This window comes from Ammodytes marinus (assembly GCF_949987685.1).
Source record: "Ammodytes marinus genome assembly, chromosome: 3".
Taxonomy (NCBI): Eukaryota; Metazoa; Chordata; class Actinopteri; order Uranoscopiformes; family Ammodytidae; genus Ammodytes; species Ammodytes marinus.
The window spans coordinates 30,141,125-30,160,834 of record NC_137232.1 but is presented as its reverse complement, the minus strand read 5'-3'; the positions used below and the strand labels follow the sequence as shown (position 1 = coordinate 30,160,834).

The following is a 19,710-nucleotide window of genomic DNA, read 5'->3' as shown; positions in this document are numbered from 1 at the left end:
ATATCTGAACAGTGCACTGCACAGCACACTGCAAAGTAATCTTTTTCATATATGACATTTCAACTCAATCACAAGATGAAACATCAGCTCCTTTTCAGCTGTAGTTGACAGAATAAAGCCGTGCTGTGGATAACTCCATTTTCTTTAGAAATCAGCTCATAAAGGAAATTGAGAAACCAAAGGGTTTGAGGAGAAGGAAAACCATCTATAAACGTCCTTTCTGAGCGCTCCAACGTACTTGATGAAAGATTAATAAATGTTATTTCTCTTTTAACCCTCCTCAAGCCACAGGCTGCTGTGTGACCACACGCCTGTTTGGTCATACTTTTTGCCATTTGTGAATTGTTATTGCAGCGGTAGGGGACTTCCATCACTCTGGAAAATTACTTTGTTCTGTGCGCAGTTTTGTTTTTAGATTAATTTGATTACAAATAAGCCTGGACTCAATTAAATGAAAATGTCACACTGGCCTCATCAGATTCATGTTGATCTCATTGCCCTGGTAAGCTGATGGCACAATAGCGCTATTTATACACAGTATCATTACCACACACATTTTCTGCTTTGTGGCAGGCAGAAATGACATGAGATGTCCGGGCTCCATGGTGATAAGCTTTAGGCAAGTGAGAGAAGATTACTCATAATGAATTTGTCACCATGATAGGTGATCTGTCATAAATGCTCTTTAGGGTAAGATCGGAGTGAGCTAAAACATACCAGCACCTTGGGGCAAAATGCTCTGGAGGAGTCCACTGTGTGCCAGTGTGTGTGTGCATGTGTGTTTTCCCCTCTATTCCCTGTTAGCTGTAGCTGTTCAAGTGTGTGTGTGTGTGTGTGTGTGTGTGTGTGTGTGTGTGTGTGTGTGTGTGTGTGTGTGTGTGTGTGTATGCCCCTGTGGTTATGTATGTGGTTTCACCAAAATCAAAGTTATCTGGCACAAACATACACGGGGGAGAGAGAGAGAGAGAGAGAGAGAGAGAGAGAGAGAGAGAGATCACCAGCCTGTCCTTGCATTGTGTTGACAGGCCTTTTGGCATCACATCCTCCCTCCCTCTTCCCCCTCTTTGCCTCCTTGCTGCACCCCTGAAGTGCACGGTTAATCCCTAAATTCTATCCCCGTTTAAAGACAGGGCACGTCACGCAAACCTGCCTGTCTGCATTGCATTCTGACACACACATACACACACACACACACACAGACCCATGCACTCGGTCCCACGCACTAGCCGCCTGCCCGTGCAAACCCAGAGAAAGAAAGAGAACATGGCTCAGCAGGGGGGTTAAGCACTGAGTGTGTGTGTGTGTGTGTGTGTGTGTGTGTGTGTGTGTGTGTGTGTGTGTGTGTGTGTGTGTGTGTGTGTGTGTGTGTGTGTGTGTGTGTGTGTGTGTGTGTGTGTGTGTGTGTGTAGTGCAGTATTAAATAGGATCTGGGATAGTGGAAAGCAGGAGTTCTGGGCATGAAGTGTTTGAGAGACAAGTCACAGTTACTCTCCTGATATTGAAGATTGAAGAGGTATTTGTTGTTGTCCTTTGAGGGAAAATTGTTCACTTATCCTTTTAGTCTCCCAAAAGTCTCTCCAGTCAGTCCAAACTTTGTGCTGAAGGGCTGAAAGCTCATTTTCCCATGCAGTAACTCAAGTCCCTTGGGTTACTTCATGAGAAAGGGGTGTATGCTATCCACCGCTCTGTACAACAGCTCTTTATAAATCCTAACACACTATATAAATACTTTTTCTCAGGCACGACAGTCAGGGACCATAAGCATTGTGAGGCCATGAGTTTACTCTCTTTGATTGATTGTAATACTTGTGATAGAAGATCTTGCAGATCAACTGTTGCACTCACGGTCCCTCAGGAAATGGGCCTCAACTGAAGACCTAAATGGACATGTACAGGCATGTAGATGTTGACCTCTAGTGGGCAAACATGTAAATCCTGCACAAACTAGAAGTCTGATCATCTGTTGCATCAGTTCCAGGTTGGAAGTCTTTGACACCAATAAGATGTTTATCATAGAGAAATAACTTGAGTTGAGAGTATTTCATAAACTGTTTTGAAGAGTTCTACAGTGAGAGATGTATTATTTGAGGAGTTTCCCTGGAGGAAGGTGGAGACTAGAAGTAAAATAAGCAACCTATGAAAACAAATTGAACCAGCAAACGTATTTATATTTGCAAAGTAATTATGAATAAATGTGCTGATGTGAGTGTAAATAGATGGGAGAGGTGGTGGGGTGCTGAGTATGATTGATGAATTCCATATCTATTTATTCATATCATAGTATTTATTTCAATGTACCTTAGCAATGTACATTCCTGTCTGCTTGATTGTACTGATGTGTGTTTTTGTTGTCCTTTGAGATAGTTTTTTTCTCTTGCATATCAGTTTATGTCACAATTACAACCACTGTTACTACATCTATTGAACATTTATATGTAAATTAATTGTACAGTATAAAAATGTGTAACTGTTAAAAAAAATGCAGAGAGAAGTAAAAGTGGAAAGGTTCTTGACCCATCATAGATTAACAGAAAGAAAAATTACATTTAGAAAGTAGGCTAAGAGAACTGATTCTGAATAAGCTAAATAACTGACTTACTGACATATTTCAACTTTTTGGGACCAAGCTTTTTTTTTAAATATAATTTCAATGTTATTCTTTAACATGATGAGCTTATTTTGGAAAATGAAACGTGAAAAAGATGTTTTTTGTTTTGTTTTGCTGACCTGACCCTTAAGTGAAATGAAACCGTTTCCAGTTATATAATAAGTGAAGGAGTCAGGCCCATGCTTAAAAACCGAAAATTGGAAAACGTAATTACATTTTCCAACTTTCCGAATCACTGGGAGGGGAGACTCCTTCAATTGGTGGGAATAAATACACATTACATTTTTTTAATGAACATTATTTTTATTTTATTTATTTTTTAGCCTATCATTATTTTGGTACCGCAGTGATACGATTTTTCCCCAGGGATGAATAACGTAAAATATCTTTACGTATCATGGTATGTATCTGTATCTCTATTGTGCCAGGTGCAGTACCATTGTCTTCCAGAGAGAGGGCAGGAGAGAGCGCTGGAGCGGCTCGTTGGTCTCCTTCGTCTAAACGAGGAAGAAGAAGAAGCAAGCCGTCGTGTATCCGGGTTTATGCTGACGCGTCCCTCTTTCCTCGTACTCCGACGTGTCAGTCTCTCTCTCTTGTGTCCATAGCTGAATTGTAGAGTAGACACGCCGGTCAATCTGCAGACATGGCTCCCAAAGGCAGCAACAAGCAGCAGTCAGAAGAAGACCTCCTTCTCCAGGACTTCAGCAGAAACCTCTCAGCAAAGTCCACTGCTCTCTTCTACGGAAATGCCCTCATCGTTTCTGCCATCCCCATATGTGAGTACTGGAGCAGCTAGATGCTAACTGGCTGAGCTAACACTGATTCATTTGAGGAGTAATTCAGTCAAAATACTGAGTAAATGATGTGTCGTTCAAGAGTACAATGAATTAACTGTAATACCACATACACTTCTGAAAGTAGAAGAGCCTAATAACAGTATTATCATTACAAGAATGACTGACTATGCTAAAGTAATTGCTAACTGTGATGTGTGTGGTGAAGTTATTGTAGCTGCAACCAAAGGTTAGGAATCGGATAATAGTTATAAACAGTATAGATAGCTTGTAGTCTTTGTTATTATGATTTATTTTTTTGAAAAGTAACATAATAAAACTCAATCTCAACATTGCTTTGGTTTTAATCAGTGGAAAACAGCTGGTTAACCAAAAACTGCATTTTTACTGACTGAATTTTGCCAATATGGATTGTCTCTGTCTTTTCCAGGGCTGTTTTGGAGGATTTGGCACATGGACCTTGTCCAGTCTGCTGTTCTGTATGGTGTAATGACCCTGGTCAGCACCTACCTGGTTGCCTTCGCCTACAAGAACGTCAAGTTTGTTCTCAAACACAAGTAAGAATAAACCGCACACAGGCTTTACATTTCTCCTGTCTGAATCTTGTTCCTGTACACACACATTTATTGCGTTTATTGTGCTGGTGCTACTGTCACACTGGTGATGGATCCACACAGACTTCATCACTCATTTGGGAAACTTTAAAATGAAATAAATAAGTCAAAGTCAGCTTTTTTGTCAATTTCTTCAATACGTGTCAGACATACAGAGGAATCCAAATTACGTTTCTATCTGACCCACGGTGCAATAAGAACAAAGGGGTAACATTAGATAAAATAAGATGAGTAATATCTCAAATAAATACATTCTAAACAGTGCAAAAGGTAAGGCAAAACAAAACCGTAAAAGTAAATAAATTGAAATAACCATATAGAATGCAATATGTGTAGGTAAAACAATGTACAATTTCATATTTCAACAAATAGTTTTTTTGGTTTTTCATCAGGAAATTTCTGTTGACAAAAAAACTAGATTAGTGTTTTGGATTCAAAACATTTTGTTTACCTTTTTCTCGTCATCCCTCAGAGTTGCCCAGAAACGTGAGGATGCCGTTTCCAAGGAGGTGACCAGGAAGTTGTCCGAGGCAGACAACCGCAAGATGTCCCGCAAGGAGAAGGACGAGAGGTACAAAACCCACATCATGTGTACCTTAAAGCAGTAGCTCAATACAGTGTGTAGGGCTGGATATTTGCACTGGACAAAAGTGTTTTTCGGTGTAGTATGACACTCCAAATGCTTTTCTGTTCTTCTCTTTGCTGGAAAACAATTTGACTCAATATATTTGTGGACACCTTTTATTATCTGACACTACACCACAACGTCCTCTAGTAATCATCTTGTGGAAAAAAAGGAAACAATTATTGTCCTTAAAAGAAGATATATGGCAGGCTTGATTCTCTGTTGTGTAAAAGTTTAAGAGGCTCTATACATTTTTGACTTCCTTTTTTTCTCAAAATAAAAGCCTGTGAAGTGATTGACATTTTCTTCTTTTATTTTTTCGTCTGTCTAGGATCCTGTGGAAGAAGAATGAGGTTGCCGACTACGAGGCCACCACCTTCTCCATCTTCTACAACAACACTCTCTTCCTGGTCCTGGTCATCGTGGCTTCCTTCTTCTTGCTCAGGAATTTCAACCCCACCGTGTATCCTTTTGCTGCTCACACTGTTATCAAATGCTCATCTTAAAGTGACATGTTGGATGTATTTAATTTCTGTGAATTTGTCACTCTGTTTGGTGCTCATTTTTTTTTGCCTTAACTCCCGTTTCTCAGCAACTACATTCTGTCCATCAGTGCCTCCTCAGGACTCATCGCTCTGCTCTCCACAGGCTCCAAGTAAAGGAGGAAGAACAAGGGAGGAAGACAACGCTAGAGGGATGAAGGGGTGGGATTGGGGGAGGATGTGGGTTAAAGATGGGAACACTATTTTGTTTTTCACTTTAGTAAGGACTGGAGTTGGGGAGGGGAGGATTGTATCACATTTCAACTTCATGAAATTCATGATCAAATGTCTGGAGAGTGTTTCTCCAGGTCTGTCTTCTGTTTTTTGTAACAAATAAAAGCAACCAGGTATACTTGTCCTCCGTGTTGAACAGTTCCTCACCCTCAGGGTTTCGTGCATATGACTTTGCTAGGGTGTGCATATGTGTGTGTCTGTGACATTAAATCTACATTGGTGCCCTTTTAGAATAAGATATTTAAGGTACAGTGTGTAGAATTTATTGGCATTTTTTAGAATGTACTTGGTAGAAATGGAATATAATCATAAGTATATATTAATTAGTGTGTGTTTAAAAAAATATTTTTCATTACCTTAGAATGAGGCTTTTATATCTATAGGAGCGGAGTGCGCCGCCATGTTGCAGCCTCATGTTTCTACAGTGGCACAGAACGGACAAACTTAACGGCCTTACGCCATTTCGTATATGTTGGAAGACGAGGTGCTATAGAATAATTATCTACATACATCTTCACCTCATCACTTCATATTGGTGTGGATGATACAGTGGTGGATGATATCATCTTTAGTAACTAGCTTGGTCTTAAAGGCCACCTAGCTCCTGTAAATTCTCCAAAATTGAGGATAGCAAGGGAGCGTTGCAATCTAGAATCTCACCTCTAGATGTTGCTAAATTCTCTGATATAACACACTGTACCCAAGTCATTTTTAAAGTTAAATAACTTGTTCGGATTATATTTTTCCACATCAGGCTTAACTAAACAAGCAGTGAGACTGACATCAAAAAGCACCATTGGGACTGATGTTTCCATTGGCATCGCATTTATTTATACTCACACCTTCATATATAGACTATTTACATAGAAAGCACTGTTCAGAAGATGAATAATACACTCATGGTTTGCATTTCACTTTAACAAAAGAAAAAATTAGGAGAAACATCCTTTCACAAATGTACATGTTGAGGGAAACAGGTCACACTACTTGAGATGTTTATCAGAATAGATGTAGGCTTGCTTCGTATCATAACAGGAGAAAATTATTTGTCACTGAAAATTTAGCCCAGGCATCATTGTTTCTTGCTTAGTTCCATGCTTGCTCCCAGACAATGTCCCAGGGTGTGAACCTGTTGAAGACAATGAAGAGGCTAATGCACAGAGTCGCTGTTTCTGTCAGACAACATTGATCTGTTTTTGGATGGAAAACATTAAGTTATATTTCAGTGGCAGGGGATTTAGGAATACTGTATTGCTTGAAGATGAACCAATGCTGTTCTAGTTTCACTTTGTTTGTAGGACAGCATCAAAGCATCCAAACACCATTCGACAACTCTTAATGATAGACATCCCTGAATGTTTCTCCTGTAGGGGGGGTACTCAAGTCAAGGCACTCGGTTGTTCGGCCGCACAAAAACGCCAGCAGGCCACAGTCCAATTTAGTCACTGACTGAAACTGATGGAAACTTGTTGACTTGCACACACAAACTAATAGTACTAATCAGCTTACATTTTCCAGGAATAGTTACACTGATTTCACTACAGATTTGTGTGAGTGTGGGGGAAAAGCTTTTCCGGAGGTTTTTGTTGGTAATTGAATAGTTGTTTGCGTTACAATGGTGACTTAGTGCAGGTCAGGTCCCCCTTCTTTTTATTTACCAATGCGACTGTGAGCCAAACTGTGCTTATTGGCGCCCAGTTCCAATATGTGCATTTTTTGGCAGAAAGGCTTTACCCAAATTGACTAAATTTGTCCCATTGAAAATCTATGGAGGGAAGGGGGGGGGGGGTGTCTGTGCTACAACTCAACAAATATTCACAGAGGACAAGACAATGACTCAAATAGAACCGGGCCAACATTTCTGCTGATCTCTGTGATGGCTTGTTTTCCCAGATGAAAAAAAAAAGAAGAACAACGAAAACTGTGAACTGTGAGAGCAGAGCCACCTGGTCAGAGCTAATGGATCAAGGTCAGTGCTTGAATATAGACAGAAGCTCATTACTGTTAGGAGCCCAGTCTTTAAATTATGCCGTTAATGATACATATTTCATATTCTGACCTCGCATTGAAAACAACAATATACAACATTGACCTGTACTCAGTTAAAAATTGTTCCATGAAATATCCCTCATGAGCCAGAAGAGATTCTGTAAGTGTCTGTCTGGAGGAGGATGGGATAAAGAGTCCTGTGTCGCTGCACAGGAGCAACAAAATAACTCTATTTACATCTGATTTATATATTAGCCATACAGCAAATCGACATCTTCGTATGCAAGAGAGGCGTCTTCGTGGTTTTGCTCGTTACAAGGTATGCCTTTACATTTGTATGTTACATCCCTATAGTTAGCCAAACAAAAACACAATATTTCAAAATAAATGTTCTGTTTATTAACTACTCTAAAAATAAATACTGTCATCTCTGCCACGTTCGAAAAAACCTTGCCTGTTTACCTCTGTGTGCCATTAACAAGCAAAGTCTGCAGTAATTATAACCGTGACGGGCCAGGAGGTCAGTCATCCTTATTTTATAGATTCATGATTATATTTATTATATGATTAAGTCCTTCAATGTTCTCATTGACGCAATCAGCGATGCAGGTTCAGTTTACAGGCAGAAAATGAGTCATATGTCTCTAAAATGAACGCAAACGGAGAGAGAAGTAATAGTCCAAAGCGTTATTTCTCTCTTCTTTAATCTAATGGAGCAGAGCTGCAGTTCCTCGAATAGACCACGCGGGGGCGACATGCTTCACTCTCCCAAACCCAGTGTCACTCTGTTTCACAGGGCCGTCATGTACAGTAGACAAGCTCGCAGTATTTTCGATTAAACTCCTTTTATTTGTTGTTTAAGTATGTGCTTTGCAGGAAAGAAAATAGAGGCACACTATAGCAGGGGACACATGCAACTGTTGGTTAACACACTCAGGATTGGCAGCCAACATCTACTGAGTAGTTATGGGACTGAGTACATTTGCTAGGTATTTTGTAAGCTAGTAGTTGTAGCTATAGAGGGAACTGGTTTGTTGATGCCTCAATCTTGAAGCTCTATTTTTTTCTCGAGCAGGTCATCGCATCATTGGCTAACCTCAAATTTCATGGGAAAATAACATGACGATTTTTATCCCACGACTTGAGCATGTGCCTTTGACACAAGAGGTGAGAGTATTGAGCCTGTATGGTAATTTTGTTTACTGCACTGCATTGCAAATTAATGAAGGCACGGAGTCAGCTGACTGGGGGTGGTACAGAAATTCACATGAATTAAATATGTGCTGGATTTTGTGCTCAAATCAGATTACTGGTGGGTTGGCGTCTGGACATTAGAGATGAGGGCTGAGGCCCTAAGGGTCTGAATCATTGGATGATAGTTGGCTAAATCAAATAACAAACCCGTCTCTTTCTCAGCTACTATCGAAGTGACCTTGAGCAAGGAACTCCCTCCTACAGCGTGCTGCTCAAATTCTAATTGTAGATGTGTACAATGTGTGAATGTGTTTCACAAACTGTTAGGCACTGCTCTAGCATACCTTGCCATCCAATAGAAGGTTTGAAAAAAATCCACTAAATGAATTAAGCTTCTTTAATAAGGCTCCTGGATCGAGTTGAACCAAATGTACTGTAGTGCTCTAGATGGCATCAGTGCATAAATAGCGGAACTGAACTGTAACAGGCAAGACAAAGCTCTGCATAGTTATATCTGAATGGGCCGGTGCTTTTGGTTGACTCAAATGGTCAACCAAGTTGCCTTGAAGGTCGCAAAAAAAGCAAAACGTTTGGTGAAAATGTCTTGGCGGCAGGACCTGAGATGAACCTGGGTAGAGCTCGACAAGTCTGGAAACAGACAAGCTTACAGCATGCAATGGTCTGTTCCAGGCTGAAGTGGATTGAAGCTGGAGTTGAGTGGAGCCCAAGGTTAAGAACCACGGACATTGAACGGTGGGTCCATCGTAGCGGTAGGGTTTAAGTAGCTATAGGTAGCTGCAGGTAGGCTGTCCTCTAGGGAAGTCCAGCAGCCTGGTCTTAAGAGCGGTAGTCCTTCTTACTGTACGGTCTGTTTCCCAGGATGTGGTCGATATCAGACACCACTTGAGAAGTCATCTTAGGAAGTACCTGGGCACGGGAGAGAGAGAGAGAGAGCACAAGTGAATAAACCTGGGAGGAAAAGAAGGAAGTGAGAATTACAAGCAGGTAAAAGAAAGATTAAGTAGTAGCTTTTTGGTCTAGAAATCGATAAGAGCTGTAATGAGAGCAGTGGTTACAGTTGAGGAAACTAAGCAGCCAGTAGACCTGAACAGTAAAGTAAAACAGCAGTGTGTGTGTGTGTGTGTGTGTGTGTGTGTGTGTGTGTGTGTGTGTGTTTGTGTGTGTGTGTGTGTGTGTGTGTGTGTGCGTGCGTGCGTGCGTGCGTGCGTGCGTGCGTGCGTGCGTGCGTGCGTGCGTGCGTGTGTGTGTGTGTGTGTGTTCCCACCTGTATGGCCCCGAGGTTCTCAGTGAGCTGTTCGGGGTTGGATGTTCCCAGAAGTACTGAGCTCACTCCTTCATTTCTTAAACACCACGCTGGAGAGAGAGAGAGACAGGGAGAAAGAGAGAGACAGAGTGTGTGTCAATGTTCACATGTTGCCCACTTGATGGCGCACTGCTGCTTATTACTGTCCAACAATAACCAAACCACAAATAAAACTTGTAGACTTGTCCTGACTTGCTCCTCCTGGATCCATATAACGATTTACCCCAAAGTAAAAAAACATTTGTTTTCTTTTTGGTCCCAATCCATTTGCTACTAAATCCTCAACCTTTTGATCACTGCCAGCCTTTTTTCCCAAAGCAGCAAAGTCGATTTCTTTGAAAACCTTTGCTTGCATTCACTTCTACCTTCCAGGCGGCTCAGACATTTTAACGGGTGCGTAATGATGCAGTTGAAAGCACAAAGACATCTGAAAAAGTCTGTGTGTCGGCGGAGAAGCTGAGAAGGGGGGGAAAAGAATAAAACCAACCCTCCAGACAAATGATCAGCGAAGGCAGACATTGTGTAAAGGATGATGTGAATTTGATCACGTCTCGCATTAAAGAACGAAGCTTCCCTGTCTGACACATCCCTGAGAAGTTTTGTATTCAAATCCCTGCTTAAGGCCGCTTCCCAAAGGCTTTGTTCCCAAGAAAGTTGACGGCAGGAGGGAGAAGACGTCTTACCCACAGCCAGTTGAGGCAAAGTGCAGCCCAGCTTCTCTGCGATGTGGTTGAGCTCTTTCAGCTTGGCTTGTTGCTTCCTTCCATCCTCACTGACGATTTTCTCTTTCAACCACTGATACGACTGTATGACAGAGAGAGAACAAAGAGACACAACGAGACAAAGAAACAAATAAAAGTTTAGACTGATCACATTTGGGGAAAGTATTGTATGTATATGAAAGTATATGAAAAGAGAGTGCAGTCAGACAAGAGAGAGAAAAGCCAAGGATAATTAAGAGGTTGAAGCTGTAAGCCGTGAGGAACTGTGAGCACTGCAGGCATGTTGCTTAATGTGACATTATCGAATGCACCAAGCAGCATTAGTGAAGACGTGACTTCATTTCATCATTTATTTCAACAAAGAAAAAAAAACTGCTATTGGTAGGGATGGATTTTGGATGGATAATATGACCTTGAAAGTTGAAATTCATTGAAAGTTCACCCAGCACCTACAGACCCTGCAAGTTCAAGAGGTTAAGAGTCCATATCATTAACCTCCCGTAAAAAACCTAAACTACGTAGTCATTTTGGGGGACCCTGAAGTGGTCCTTGCGTTTTGGTCTGATTATTTGCGAAGTCTGGGTTAATTAAAACTTTAACAAATAACAAACATGGAGAAACAATCTTTGACAGCTTGAAGATTCGTCATGAAGCTAGCCTCATTTTTTTCAAACGCCTTGCATCTGTTAAAGATTCCAGCTTTTATTTTTGATTCATGCCGTAGTTCTATTGTGGATAACCCCTGGGTGTTTTGAATGTGAAGAACAAAACCGTGATAAAGTTTTTTTTTGTTGTTGTTGCCTACCTTCATGGAGGCCCTGGAAGTTTCAGGAATGCCATTTTCATATTTTCCAGTGATGATGCCGCACGCCAGCGGTGACCACGTCATCGCCCCAACTCCTGTCGCCATGGAGACCATTGGGATGTTTAAACAAGAGGTGTTTTTAGTCAGATCGTGCCGAAAGGATGAAGTGTGAAATAATGTGCGAGATCAGTGCGGGGAAAGTGAAAATATATGAGGAGACAAAAACACATCCAATGAATAAATACTCAGAGGAGATGAGCAGTGGAGAATAATAAGAGATGCTTCAAGTATTTCTTAATTGTACTCATCTATAAAAAACTGAGAAAAAAATTAGTTTTACAATGTTTTTTTTTAATGCCAACTGCTCTGGGGATGAGACATTTCATCATCCGCCATTCATTTGACTAATTCACCACTGCACACACACACACACACACACACACACACACACACACACACACACACACAGATGCATATTTGACTAATTCACCACTGCGCGCACACACACACACACACACACACACACACACACACACACACACACACACAGACGCATAACAAAGAATACTTGCCGATCTTGTGGTAAAGTTCAGGCAGTTGAACTTCTACTTTCTCTCTCTGGAAGAGATGATACTCTGCCTGCTCACACACTGGAGGGATCAGATTAAACTGTCTTGCCACCGAATACGCCTCCTAGGGAAGAGAAAAGAAACAATGAGAATGAACTGTTGCTAGCATAAATACATTTGTTTTCTGCAGCTGAAAATCACAGACAATAAAAGGTGAATGGGTTGGTAGGCAGCACCAAAGGAGAGATAGATAGATAGATAGATAGATAGATAGATAGATAGATAGATAGATAGATAGATAGATAGATAGATAGATAGATAGATAGATAGATAGATAGATAGATAGATAGATAGATAGATAGATAGATAGATAGATAGATAGATAGATAGATAGATAGATAGATAGATAGATAGATAGATAGATAGATAGATAGATAGATAGATAGATAGATAGATAGATAGTGGTGGGAGAAAGTCGGGAAAGAGATGATGTTAATCTGCCCGTGGGAGCGTGGCCCAAATGCAAATGTGGGGCTCAAGGTAAGTCACCCAATCAATATTCCATATCACAACTCTCCACGGCCTAATATTCAAATTCCCTCATATACCTTCATATCAGGACTCCCATGTGTCCTTCAAGAACAGGCCAAAGGGAAAGCGCACGCACACACACACACACACACACACACATATAATAAATGCATCTCTTAACATTGCCCGCTGTTATTTTGTAGCTCGCCTGCTGTGGAACACGTCAGGAACAGTTATGCAAGGATCACGTCACTCAACTTACAAATTACAAGTTGCTGTTTTGTTCTGTGACCCATGACATGGGCCTCGAGCCTGTGTGTGTGTATGTGTGTGTATACTATGTGCAACTGTGTGTGTGTACTGTACTGCTGCCTTTTCACATACTCCTAGATTGTCGTGTTCACCCCCGCACTATTAATGCTGCTATCTAAATCACACTGCTTTCACTTTGGGCTTGTGTTCTACGGAGATATCTGCTCCCCTTTCACCGTGAACACAGAGAGAGGCTGTCAAACACATCTCCATGTGCTTGGAGCGGGGAAGGGAGGGTGATGAACACACCAGAGAGAGAGAGAGAGAGAGAGAGAGAGAGAGAGAGAGCGACCAGAGAGAACGGGTGTTAGTACGTCGTTGAATGTCACTTTAGGCATGTGTTCACTGCGTAACCCTCTGCTCTAGCTGCTTCACATTGTACCAATATGTTCATTTATGATCATTGTTCCTGACAGGAAGAGGACTTAAAGCCTGGAGGAAATCACTGTGCTTCTGTGGGGACACTTCCTAGACACCAGTTTTTTATTAAAACTTTTAAAAATGTTCTCCTATTTGCTTTCTGACAACCTTCCCTGATTAAGCTTGAGCAATGGTTCCACGACACAAGTGCAAGATAATAAGTTGCTAGAAATGAGCCCTAAAGGTGTGTAGAGTGTAGAAATCAGGCCTGCCTTTCATGACTTCAGTATCTATGGCACATCTTGTGTATTCTATGCATATTTGGATCGTCGCTCCTATGAGGACAAATAACGTGTTTTATAATGTGAGTTTCTGCCGAGCACAGCAGCTTTCCTCTAATATTCTAGTCAGTGGGACGTGAAATCTATTCTGCCAGAACAGCATGAAAATCCCCCCAGAAACTGTATTGCAAAAAATAATCAATTTCATTCCTCTCTTCTGACTAGCCGAGGCAATAATAGCATGGTAATTTAGCTTGACATTGAAATTACTACTTATTCCGTCCCCCGTGTTGCTTGGAAACAAAACTGTCTATTATCAATAGCAAACATGATGTCAAAGTTTACGAAGTATTTAAATATCCCACTTGCATATGTTTTGCTTTTTTAATTACAGTGATCTTTACTGCAAATGACGGTTTTCATGAGCACAAAGACTGAATGTAACAAATAAATTACACCATCTGCTTACCATGATCTCCATGGCGGTCCATCGAGACGTCCCCCAGTACATAGCCATGCCCTGGTTGATCACGTAGGTCATGGCCCGGACTATCTCTGTAGAAATTAACACATGTTCATAACAGTTAGTTGGATCAACAATGATTGATTGATTCCACCCTCTACAGTGCTACCTACGAACAAAACACCAGGATGTCTGTTCTCAACAGTATAGTTTTCACAGTCAGGTCTGCCCTGTAAACAAACAAAACACATCGGACCCCGCTGGATTCACCTTGAACACTATTTTAATTTCACCCAACAAAAGTTTTTAGTCCTTTACAAGGCCTGTCGAAAAAACTCAGGGGAGAGACACAGTCAAAACATGGCTGCAAGACATAAATATTTCTCTCAATGTCTGCCTCTTAACTCAAAGCAGTTGTAACTAAGATTCAGGTGGGTAAAGTGTATAAATCAAAGCCATAATTCATTCATTTGGGGCACAGACAGTATTAATTAAACATTGACTTAATGAGTGAGAATGGACATAGGAGGGACTATTTTGTGTGGTCCAGAACTACAATCAATTTGTCCGTAGTGCAACTATCTGAAAAAAACTTTACTATGAGATGACAGTCTTACTGGTGGTATTAAACCCACGTTTTAAGACAAAATTGTAACCACCATAAGAAATAACCAAACTAAGAAACCAAATAACAATCAAGTCCATGAAGTGGATCTTATCGCACTTGAGCATTTAATCCACATATAGAAAGGATAAAACCGATCTGGCAGTGAAAAACAAAAGTGATGTTGGTCTGCTTTCACAACTTGAGGCGCAAGCTTGGATGGACTTGTCCAGAGGCAGACAACATGTTAATCCAGTCCTCATGAAAGGGCAATACCAAAGAGAAGGAGAATGGACCAAACCCAGACAACAAAAAAACGTTAAACTGAAAGTTAAATATTATCAAAAAATAATAATAAAACAGGTGTTTATGGATGGGTTTGCCATTACACTCAGGGGTCAGAAATTCATTTCATTTTTTCATTTTCCTTTATTTAACCTCGAAAGATCAATTGAGGGGTGACCCTCTTTTACAATGACGTCGAGTTTGTACATATACACAATATACAATGAGAATACATAACAAGTTTACACACACACACACACACACACAGACAACAACAATTTAAAACATTCAGATCAATTGAATGAGAGACATAATAGCCTAATTAAAACAGTTACAAGTGTAGAGGGGCTGATTCAAAATAATAATTTTAAATTGGTTAACAGTTATGAGTGTATTTATTTTAATTGTATGTTGTAGGCTGTTCCAGGAGTCAGGGGCACTATGGCTAAAAGCGGTTTTACCAAGCTCAGACCGGGCATAGGGGACATATAACATGAGCATGTCAGTTGAGCGGGTTTGATAAAGCCCATCTGAAATAAGCAGCATTTCTGTCAAATATAGTGGTAGCTTTCCAGTCAGAGCTTTATATATAAAAATATGCCAATGTGCATCACAGAAATAATAAAGACTATGAAAATTCGTCTCCTCACCAAACAACTCTCTGGATGAACTAGCAAGCAAACATTCTACAGCCTGATTATGTTCAAACTGACGCAATTATAGGTCCAACACTGCAGACAGTGTGGGCCAACTGCAGTCTAGAGCCAACAAAACCTCAGATTAGGACTGTCATTAAGGTTATTCATCATCAGCCCTGCGCTCACACACCAATTACACTGCAATCCTTCACTGTGACGGGACCCTTAGTATTTCACTCGGCATAACTGCTTCTTGGCGAGAGAGATGATGCCTTTTACTAAATACCATCCTGCCCAAGGAAAATCACACAGTATTAAGAAAAGTAAGCTATTCTGTCTCTTTTGCCATCTCTTCTTCTTCCCCTCTTCCTCTCCATCCCCCTCTCCCCGCACTCCTGCCACTGTGCACACTGCCCTCACATCTCAATGCTACTTTGATGCCTCAATTTCCGGTCCAATATATCAAGAGAAAGAGAGAGAGGGATAGAGAGAAAGAGAGAGAGAGAAAGGAAGAAGAGGGAGCGCATTACATGTTCGAAAAAGGGAGAGTAATACATTTAGTATTTGAAGAGATGAAACGGAAAATGGGAGTGCAGATGATGGTGGAAAAGGAGGCGGAGTTTGCGGAGCAGAGGAAATCTGTTATGAGGAAAGAGCTAGAGAAGTGTGCATTGGAGGTGTGCAATATCACATCCTACAATGCTACAGTACCCATGCAATATCACACAAGACCTAAATAACACCTGGCATTATCCTCTAAAGATGAACAAACTGAGCTTTGACACCTGAGCTTTGACACATGTGCAAAGTCTAATCATCACCTTCCCTGTTAACAAGGTTTTTCTATTCATATACATTTTCAGTAGCATAGCAGTCTGTAATGTGGGGAATGTGTCATTTATGAGTAACAAACACTTTACTTTTGAGTCATTTGGCCATGGGGCCACTGCTTATATGCATGTCAATAAGCAAGCTTTCGCTTATAATTCAAATAAGGTTGCGTGCCTCACTTTTAGTTGATGATGTAATATTCCCACCCTATCCACGCTAAGATAACATGTGGATCTATTATATTGTTGTTCACTGAGTACGATTCTCTACAGCCAGTAAGAAATTACATCAATGTATCCTGCAAAACGAAACAAAAAAATGCTGTTTTATTGCTGTTTGTTTGACAGACTGTGGATGACATTTGCAACGCATGTACACTAGAACTTTTTGACAGTAACAAACTATTTGACTTCAAGACAAGAGGTGCTGAAAACATGTATAACCCAAGTAAAACACTAAGACCCATCGCTGCCCCAAGGCCTTTGCTGGACATCATTAATAACGACAATAACATTGATTTGATTGGTTGGTTGGCTTAAGTTTGAAAGGTGAATGTTGATTCATTGGCCGACTCACCCTCCATGGGGGTATTGCTGTCAGGCCGGTTGGCAAAAACCACATCTACATACTCCAGCTGCATCCTTTGTAGAGAGCCCTGAAGACCTGAGAGACACAGGGAGGTGTGAGGGGTTGAGATAGTGCAGGCTGGTCCAACTGACACAATATAGCATTTTGTAAGGAAAAATAATAAATATTTTGTTATGTATCAATGTATGTCAGTGTGTTTGTAAGTCTCACCTTCAATAATGTGTTTCCTGGACAGTCCTCTCTCTGTCTCTGCTCTGATGAGACAAACAAAATGAAGAGCAACACTGTCAATCTGTCACTTTTGTCATGTTACTTTATAATGTAAATCAGTGAACACACAGAACGAGGGCAAACGCCAATCACAAGGCGGGGGTGGGGGGGGGGGGGGGCAACTGAGCAGTGTTATCGGAACTTCCTAGTACATTGGAATGTAAAGTATAACTTTAAGATAACTTTTAAATATCAGTCATGAAGCTCTCCAGAACCGGCTAAACCAAATCACATTTTAAGGACCCTGGCTGGGTGAGGGGCCTCGACAGGAGAATAAGTCAGGCAGTTTTACGTAACAGTAAATGGGTCAAAGCGCTTTCAACTTTTTCAGCATCATTATGCATCCAAGCTCTAGAGGAGAGAGGTGGACGACTGCAATTTTTCCTACCAAGAACGGAGAGAATAACTTCATCCTTATCTCCAGACGCAGTTGGACAGTGTGACAGCCAAGCGTGTGTGCGTGTGTGTGTGTGTGCCAGAAAACAGCTTTATTTTACCCCTGTCCCCAGACTCAGCAGAGGAATTGGTTTCTCCATTGTTGTTGTGTTTAACCTTTATTTGTGACTGACTTTTTGTGAGATATTTATGACTGATTGAATGATTTGACAAACTAATTATTTTTTCTGTTGACTGAAAAAACTGAGCTTATACTTTTTGATTTTGAACTTTGCAATAGAACCTTCAAACAAACCCATACACTTCTCTGAAGGACTTTGAAGTTTCATTTACTGACATTTTAAGTGATATTTGTGCATGTCTGTGACTGAACAGAATTATCTTTGTTATGTCATGGGTCTCAGATCTCAATGGGGTTTCTCTAATAAAGAAAGTTGATACAACTAACTATTTCCACACAAATTAGCCATTTAGAGAGTGTCTTACTTACTTTCCTCCCCAGTAGAGTTTAGTTGTAATGACCAAGCTGGATCGCCTGAGAGAGGGCAGTGGAAGAGAGTAATACATAACACATTACACTTGCTCAGTTATATTCTGGTATGCAAACATATAAGGCTCAGCAAATCCATCCAAACTGTCCTTTATGGATGTGTTTAAACCCCTAATGCTGTATTCTCTGCTTAGTCGTTCAGTGAACATCATAATCAGCTGTTCTCACTGTCTTATATCCCGTCTAAAGCCGTGTGTTTTTTCTAAAACTAACAGTACAAAGTAGATCATCATCACTCAGTACAGCCTGTTCAATTCTCCATTCATAAATCTCTGTACAATCACAATGAGGCTGAAATGTCAAATTCTGTTTCTATTTGCTCTGCCAACATCAAGCCGCATACTGGTGTGACGTGGTCAGCTAGCCCCATGTCTGGGTCAGTTGGTATTGACAGTCAGCAGATAAAATCATAAAGTGTGTGATATGTAAGGATCCAAATAATGGGTCTCTTTAGTTCAAATGGCGTGCCTCCTTTACCTCTAAATTGCACTGCTTATAAACAGTGCACAGTGCTGGTTACCTTCCATGTTTGCTTTGGTACGAGAACACGCAACAACTGGTGTTCTCATGGATTTCGCTAGGTTGTGCATCGCCACGACTTCATTCGTTCAGATCGTTGCATTGTGTATTAATCAGTCATTTGTGTAAGTTGTGTTCCCTCCTGACTGTCAAAGACTGGAAAGCGAGTCAGTTGAAAAAATATTCATATGTGGTCTGTCTATTTCAATAGATTTCAGCTAGTCTTTTGTTTTGTCCCAAGTTTAAACTGCACATTGCTATATTGCTCAGGAACTAGCCAATATAGTGAGAATAGAGCAGCAGCGAGGCGGTCCCTACATTAGAGCTGCTTCACACCCCCACACTATAGAGTGGGTGATGTAATTGCAACACAGACAGGCTCCATCAGTTAATTCATTTGATGTTACTGTGCCCTCCTACAGTATCTGTTTCCTACAGAGTGGATCAATAATAAAAAAGACAACTCCATGAGGAGAATATTTGAGATGTGTGGAAAGTAAAAGTGCCTGCAGGCCAGACTACTATACAATATATATATTTCATAGTGCTGTATTGTGATGCAATGTGTCCCTGTGTGTGAAGAAATACACATATAGGAATGCAGTGTAATTCCAATGAAATAAAAATAAAACGTTGACATATAATATTTCTCACTTCAACATCAAACATGGATATCCCTTACACATTAATACACGCATTTGCACACACACAAAAAGGAAAAAAAACACAATCAAACAAACTTTTGCTGCCTCTTGCAACATGCACACAAACACACACACACAAACCATCCTCTTATTCTCTCACACAACACAAACGTGATGAAGCCATTGCACGGTTATATCATCATTACCTCCAGCACTTCTTCTTGATTATGTTTCCTAGAATGACTTCCGCTCTGCAGGGCAACATAAATGAGGTGGTGTTATTAAATTACAGTTTGAATGGAGAAACACTATCTCCACAATATCAAACCGCACAATTCATTCTAACAGCTCTAGTGTGCATTTAAAAAAGCTGTCAAATTAGTCTGTTCATGAATGGGTAGTTAGATGGTAGGGAAGA

General features: G+C 40.7%; 2 protein-coding genes across 5 annotated transcripts in view; one reads left to right on the top strand and one right to left on the bottom strand.

Moving 5' to 3' along the window:
• The first annotated feature begins 3,146 nt into the window (after positions 1-3,146).
• ssr3 (signal sequence receptor, gamma) lies at positions 3,147-5,541 on the top strand. The gene is made up of 5 exons (XM_080054046.1): positions 3,147-3,384; positions 3,833-3,959; positions 4,489-4,587; positions 4,973-5,104; positions 5,234-5,541. The coding sequence occupies exons 1-5, from the start codon at positions 3,252-3,254 to the stop codon at positions 5,298-5,300; spliced, it is 558 nt and encodes a 185-aa protein (XP_079910172.1). The 5' UTR covers positions 3,147-3,251; the 3' UTR covers positions 5,301-5,541.
• A 3,686-nt stretch (positions 5,542-9,227) lies between these two features.
• kcnab1a (potassium voltage-gated channel subfamily A regulatory beta subunit 1a) overlaps positions 9,228-19,710 on the bottom strand; it is a gene marked incomplete at its 5' end in the record, with an annotated part of 94,562 nt that continues 84,079 nt past the window's right edge. For 3 of the 4 annotated variants that reach the window (XM_080025139.1, XM_080025140.1, XM_080025141.1), the window contains 10 exons: positions 9,228-9,527; positions 9,886-9,974; positions 10,608-10,728; positions 11,452-11,546; positions 12,024-12,144; positions 13,974-14,059; positions 16,902-16,988; positions 17,124-17,167; positions 18,070-18,114; positions 19,499-19,543. In XM_080025139.1, coding sequence (XP_079881265.1) covers positions 9,438-9,527; positions 9,886-9,974; positions 10,608-10,728; positions 11,452-11,546; positions 12,024-12,144; positions 13,974-14,059; positions 16,902-16,988; positions 17,124-17,167; positions 18,070-18,114; positions 19,499-19,543 — 823 coding nt within the window. In that variant the 3' untranslated portion in view covers positions 9,228-9,437. The remainder of the gene's footprint in view (positions 9,528-9,885; positions 9,975-10,607; positions 10,729-11,451; positions 11,547-12,023; positions 12,145-13,973; positions 14,060-16,901; positions 16,989-17,123; positions 17,168-18,069; positions 18,115-19,498; positions 19,544-19,710) is intronic. The other variant, XM_080025142.1, reaches the window with a different exon arrangement.

Excerpts from the sequence above, each read along its gene's own strand:
- ssr3 (XM_080054046.1), top strand. The coding sequence starts at position 3,252 with ATGGCTCCCAAAGGCAGCAACAAGCAGCAGTCAGAAGAAGACCTCCTT. Across the intron at positions 3,385-3,832 it reads CGTTTCTGCCATCCCCATAT|GGCTGTTTTGGAGGATTTGG; the intron begins GTGAGTACTGGA and ends TGTCTTTTCCAG. Across the intron at positions 3,960-4,488 it reads AAGTTTGTTCTCAAACACAA|AGTTGCCCAGAAACGTGAGG; the intron begins GTAAGAATAAAC and ends GTCATCCCTCAG.